The sequence below is a fragment of the Pezoporus wallicus genome, unplaced genomic scaffold (assembly GCF_028554395.1).
Source record: "Pezoporus wallicus isolate ANWC-B61680 ecotype Strahan unplaced genomic scaffold, APGP_CSIRO_Pwel_v1 contig_12799, whole genome shotgun sequence".
Classification (NCBI taxonomy): Eukaryota; Metazoa; Chordata; class Aves; order Psittaciformes; family Psittacidae; genus Pezoporus; species Pezoporus wallicus.
The window spans coordinates 1-7,073 of NW_026641355.1; the positions used below are offsets into that span (position 1 = coordinate 1).

At 58.0% G+C, this 7,073-nt stretch overlaps 1 protein-coding gene across 1 annotated transcript; it reads right to left on the bottom strand.

Moving 5' to 3' along the window:
• Positions 1 to 5: 5 nt before the first annotated feature.
• Positions 6 to 6,475, bottom strand: LOC130606647 (charged multivesicular body protein 2a-like; the record flags this gene model as incomplete). Its single annotated transcript, XM_057423162.1, has 3 exons — positions 6,303 to 6,475; positions 2,708 to 2,887; positions 6 to 56 (listed from the first exon to the last, which is right to left on the bottom strand). Coding segments are annotated over exons 1-3 (399 nt in total), but the record flags the coding sequence as incomplete, so codon positions are not given.
• Between the last annotated feature and the right edge of the window lie 598 nt (positions 6,476 to 7,073).

Genomic DNA, 7,073 nt, shown 5'->3' on the forward strand with positions numbered 1-7,073 from the left:
ATCTCGGCCTGCTTCTCGAAGTCCATCATGATCTTCTGGATCTGGGGCAGCTTCAGCTGCGCAGGGGGACATGGGGCCACTGAGCCATGGGGCCACCGAGCCATGGGGCCACTGAGCCATGGACGACCCAACCCATGGAGGACCCAACCCATGGAGGACCCAACCCATGGGGGAACCAACCCATGGAGGACCCAACCCATGGAGGACCCAACCCATGGAGGACCCATGGAGGACCCAACCCATGGGGGACCCAACCCATGGAGGACCCAAACCATGGAGGACCCAACCCATGGAGGAACCAACCCATGGAGGAACCAACCCATGGAGGACCCAACCCATGGGGGAACCAACCCATGGGGGAACCAACCCATGGAGGACCCAAACCATGGAGGACCAAACCCATGGAGGAACCAACCCATGGAGGACCCAACCCATGGAGGACCCAACCCATGGAGGACCCAACCCATGGAGGACCCAACCCATGGAGGACCCAAACCATGGAGGAACCAACCCATGGAGGACCCAAACCATGGAGGACCCAACCCATGGGGGAACCAACCCATGGGGGAACCAACCCATGGAGGACCCATGGAGGACCCAACCCATGGAGGACCCAACCCATGGAGGACCCAACCCATGGAGGACCCAACCCATGGAGGAACCAACCCATGGGGGAACCAAACCATGGAGGACCCAACCCATGGAGGACCCAACCCATGGAGGACCCATGGAGGACCCAACCCATGGGGGACCCACCCCATGGAGGAACCAACCCATGGAGGACCCAACCCATGGAGGACCCAACCCATGGAGGACCCAAACCATGGAGGACCCAACCCATGGAGGAACCAACCCATGGAGGAACCAACCCATGGAGGAACCAACCCATGGAGGACCCAACCCATGGGGGAACCAAACCATGGAGGACCCAACCCATGGAGGACCCAACCCATGGAGGACCCAACCCATGGAGGACCCAAACCATGGAGGAACCAACCCATGGAGGACCCAACCCATGGAGGAACCAACCCATGGAGGACCCAAACCATGGAGGACCAAACCCATGGAGGAACCAACCCATGGAGGACCCAAACCATGGAGGACCCAACCCCCAACCCATGGGGGAACCAACCCATGGGGGACCCAACCCATGGAGGACCCAACCCATGGAGGAACCAACCTATGGAGGAACCAACCCATGGAGGACCCAACCCGTGGAGGACCCAAACCATGGAGGAACCAACCCATGGAGGAACCAACCCATGGGGGACCCAACCCATGGAGGACCCAAACCATGGAGGACCCAACCCATGGAGGACCCAACCCATGGAGGACCCAAACCATGGAGGAACCAACCCATGGAGGACCCAAACCATGGAGGACCCAACCCATGGAGGACCCAACCCATGGAGGACCCAACCCATGGGGGAACCAACCCATGGAGGCACCAACCCATGGAGGACCCAACCCATGAAGGCACCAACCCATGGAGGACCCAACCCATGGAGGACCCAACCCATGGGGGAACCAACCCATGGAGGACCCAACCCATGGAGGACCCAACCCATGGAGGACCCAACCCATGGAAGAACCGACCCATGGGGGAACCAACCCATGGAGGACCCAACCCATGGAGGACCCAAACCATGGAGGAACCAACCCATGGAGGAACCAACCCATGGAGGACCCAACCCATGGGGGAACCAACCCATGGAGGACCCAACCCATGGAGGACCCAACCCATGGAGGACCCAAACCATGGAGGACCCAACCCATGGAGGACCCAACCCATGGAGGAACCAACCCATGGAGGACCCAAACCATGGAGGAACCAACCCATGGAGGACCCAAACCATGGAGGAACCAACCCATGGAGGACCCAAACCATGGAGGACCCAACCCATGGGGGAACCAACCCATGGGGGAACCAACCCATGGAGGACCCATGGAGGACCCAAACCATGGAGGACCCAACCCATGGAGGAACCAACCCATGGAGGACCCAACCCATGGAGGAACCAACCCATGGAGGCACCAACCCATGGAGGACCCAAACCATGGAGGAACCAACCCATGGAGGACCCAAACCATGGAGGAACCAACCCATGGAGGACCCAAACCATGGAGGACCCAACCCATGGGGGAACCAACCCATGGGGGAACCAACCCATGGAGGACCCATGGAGGACCCAAACCATGGAGGACCAAACCCATGGAGGAACCAACCCATGGAGGACCCAACCCATGGAGGACCCAACCCATGGGGGAACCAACCCATGGGGGAACCAACCCATGGAGGACCCATGGAGGACCCAACCCATGGAGGACCCAACCCATGGAGGACCCAACCCATGGAGGCACCAACCCATGGAGGAACCAACCCATGGAGGACCCATGGAGGACCCAACCCATGGGGGACCCACCCCATGGAGGCACCACCCCATGGAGGAACCAACCCATGGAGGACCCAACCCACGGAGGACCCAACCCGTGGAGGACCCAACCCATGGAGGACCCAACCCATGGAGGAACCAACCCATGGAGGACCCAACCCATGAAGGCACCAACCCATGGAGGACCCAACCCATGGAGGACCCAACCCATGGAGGACCCACCCCATGGAGGACCCAACCCATGGAAGCCACCACCTTGACCCCCCCGTAGCCACCTCCTGGTGGCCCCGGCCTTGCCCCTCGGGGCCCCCCACCTGCCGGTTCATGGTGGCCATGGCTTTGGTGACCCCCTTCATGGCCTGCGCCATGGAGTTGTTGGATTTGAGGGTCTGGATCTTGAGGGCCACGGCCTGGACGTTGGCTCTCATGGTGATGAACTTCCTCACGTAGCGCCGCGTCCGCACCAGGTCCTTGGCCATGATCTTCACCGCGTCCTGGAGGCGCCGCCACCGAGATCAATGGGGACCCCGCCGTCAGCCCCATCCCAAGGGATTCCCGGTCCCTTCAGCCCCATCCCAAGGGATTCCCGGTCCCTTAAGCCCCATCCCAAGGGATTCCCAGTTCCTTCATCCCCATCCCAAGGGATTCCCGGTCCCTTCATCCCCATCCCAAGGCATTCCCAGTTCCTTCATCCCCATCCCAAGACATTCCCGGTCCCTTCATCCCCATCCCAAGGCATTCCCGGTCCCTTCATCCCCAATCCTAAGGGATTCCTGGTCCCTTCATCCCCATCCCAAGGCATTCCCAGTCCCTTCATCCCCATCCCAAGGGATTCCCAGTCCCTTCATCCCCATCCCAAGGGATTCCCAGTCCCTTCATCCCCATCCCAAGACATTCCCATTTCCTTCATCCCCATCCCAAGGCATTCCCATTTCCTTCATCCCAATCCCAAGGCATTCCCAGTTCCTTCACCCCAATCCTAAGGGATTCCTGGTTCCTTGTGGTCCCCATCCCAAGGCATTCCTGGTCCCCTCATCCCCATCCCAAGGCATTCCAAATCCCATGTTATCCCAACATTATCCCACTGTTATCCCGACTTTATCCCACGTTACCCCGACATTATCCCCACGTTATCCCACGTTATCCCCACGTTATCCCACTGTTATCCCCACGTTATCCCCACGTTATCCCACGTTATCCCACTGTTATCCCCACGTTATCCCCACGTTATCCCCACGTTATCCCGACGTTATCCCCACGTTATCCCCACGTTATCCCACGTTATCCCCCCGTTATCCCCCCGTTATCCCCACGTTATCCCACGTTATCCCCACGTTATCCCCACGTTATCCCCACGTTATCCCCACGTTATCCCCACGTTATCCCACGTTAACCCCACGGTATCCCCACGGTATCCCCACGGTATCCCCACGTTATCCCCCGTTATCCCCACGTTATCCCACGTTATCCCCACGTTATCCCCACGTTATCCCCACGTTATCCCCACGTTATCCCCCTGTTATCCCCACGTTATCCCCACGTTATCCCCACGTTATCCCCACGTTATCCCACGTTATCCCCACGTTATCCCCACGTTATCCCCACGTTATCCCCACGTTATCCCCACGTTATTCCCCAAGTTATATCCCACGTTATCCCCACGTTATCCCCACGTTATCCCCACGTTATCCCCACGTTATCCCACGTTATCCCACGTTATCCCCACGTTATCCCCACCCCACGTTATCCCCACGTTATCCCCACGTTATCCCCACGTTATCCCCACGTTATCCCCACGTTATCCCCACGTTATCCCCACGTTATCCCCACGTTATCCCCACGTTATCCCCACGTTATCCCCACGTTATCCCCACGTTATCCCCACGTTATCCCACTGTTATCCCCACGTTATCCCCACGTTATCCCCACGTTATCCCCACGTTATCCCACTGTTATCCCCACGTTATCCCCACGTTAACCCCACGTTATCCCCACGTTATCCCACGTTATCCCCACGTTATCCCCACGTTATCCCACGTTATCCCCACGTTATCCCCACGTTATCCCCACGTTATCCCACGTTATCCCACGTTATCCCCACGTTATCCCACGTTATCCCCACGTTATCCCCACGTTATCCCCACGTTTTCCCCACGTTATCCCACGTTATCCCCACGTTATCCCCACGTTATCCCCACGTTATCCCCACGTTATCCCCGTTATCCCCACGTTATCCCACGTTATCCCCACGTTATCCCCACGTTATCCCACGTTATCCCCACGTTATTCCCCACGTTATCCCCACGTTATCCCACTGTTATCCCCACGTTATCCCCACGTTATCCCCACGTTATCCCACGTTATCCCCACGTTATCCCCACGTTATCCCCACGTTATCCCACGTTATCCCCACGTTATCCCACGTTATCCCACGTTATCCCCACGTTATCCCCACGTTATCCCCACGTTATCCCCACGTTATCCCACGTTATCCCCACGTTATCCCCACGTTATCCCCACGTTATCCCACGTTATCCCCACGTTATCCCCACGTTATCCCACGTTATCCCCACGTTATCCCACGTTATCCCACTGTTATCCCCACGTTATCCCACGTTATCCCCACGTTATCCCCACGTTATCCCCACGTTATCCCACTGTTATCCCCACGTTATCCCCACGTTATCCCACGTTATCCCCACGTTATCCCCACGTTATCCCCACGTTATCCCACGTTATCCCCACGTTATCCCCACGTTATCCCCACGTTATCCCCACGTTATCCCACGTTATCCCCACGTTATCCCCACGTTATCCCACTGTTATCCCCACGTTATCCCCACGTTATCCCACGTTATCCCCACGTTATCCCCACGTTATCCCACTGTTATCCCCACGTTATCCCACGTTATCCCCACGTTATCCCCACGTTATCCCACGTTATCCCCACGTTATCCCCACGTTATCCCCACGTTATCCCACGTTATCCCCACGTTATCCCCACGTTATCCCACTGTTATCCCCACGTTATCCCCACCCCACGTTATCCCCACGTTATCCCCACGTTATCCCACGTTATCCCCACGTTATCCCCACGTTATCCCACTGTTATCCCCACGTTATCCCCACGTTATCCCCACGTTATCCCACGTTATCCCCACGTTATCCCCACGTTATCCCCACGTTATCCCCACGTTATCCCCACGTTATCCCACGTTATCCCCCCGTTAACCCCACGTTATCCCCACGTTATCCCCACGTTATCCCCACGTTATCCCCTGGTTATCCCACGTTATCCCACTGTTATCCCCACGTTATCCCCACGTTATCCCGACGTTATCCCCACGTTATCCCACGTTATCCCCACGTTATCCCACTGTTACCCCCACGTTATCCCCACGTTATCCCCACGTTATCCCCACGTTATCCCCACGTTATCCCCACGTTATCCCCACGTTATCCCCACGTTATCCCACGTTATCCCCACGTTATCCCCACGTTATCCCCACGTTATCCCCACGTTATCCCCACGTTATCCCCACGTTATCCCACGTTATCCCACTGTTATCCCCACGTTATCCCCACGTTATCCCGACGTTATCCCCACGTTATCCCACGTTATCCCCACGTTATCCCACTGTTACCCCCACGTTATCCCCACGTTATCCCCACGTTATCCCCACGTTATCCCCACGTTATCCCCACGTTATCCCCACGTTATCCCACGTTATCCCCACGTTATCCCACGTTATCCCCACGTTATCCCCACGTTATCCCCACGTTATCCCCACGTTATCCCCACGTTATCCCACGTTATCCCCACGTTATCCCACGTTATCCCACGTTATCCCCACGTTATCCCCACGTTATCCCCACGTTATCCCGCCGCTACCCCGAGGCCGTCCCCACCATCTGGCCCTGCTTCGCCATCTTCTTGATGTCCAGGATGATTTTCTTCTCCTGCGCTTCCAGCTTGGAGCGTTCCCGATCCAGGTCCCGCATGGCCCGGGCCAGGGCGCGCTGGTTCTGCCGGAGCAGCTCCTCCGGCGTCTTCCGGCGCCCGAACAGCAGCTCCATAGGGATGGCTGCGAGGAGAGGTGGGGGGGGGGCAATGGGTATGGGGGTCAATGGGTATGGGGGGGGCAATGGGGTGTGGGGGTCAATGGGTATGGGGGGGGCAATGGGGTGGGGGGGTCAAGGGGTATGGGGGGGGCAATGGGGTGCGGGGGTGAATGGGTATGGGGGTCAATGGGTATGGGGGTCAATGGGTATGGGGGGGGGTCAATGGGTATGGGGGTCAATGGGTATGGGGGGGCAATGGGTATGGGGGGTCAATGGTATGGGGGGGGCAATGGGGTGTGGGGGTGAATGGGTATGGGGGGGTCAATGGGGTATGGGGGGTCAATGGGTATGGGGGTCAATGGGGTGTGGGGGTCAATGGGTATGGGGGTCAATGGGTATGGGGGGTCAATGGGGTGGGGGGGGTCAATGGGGTATGGGGGGTCAATGGGTATGGGGGTCAATGGGTATGGGGGGTCAATGGGGTGGGGGGGTCAATGGGGTGTGGGGGGGGTCAATGGGGTGTGTGTGGGGTGTTCATTGATTCCCCCCCTTCCAAGGGGTATTTCTAAGCCCCCTCCCCATTGGCTCCTCCCCTTTTCCACGGCAAGAGCCAATCAG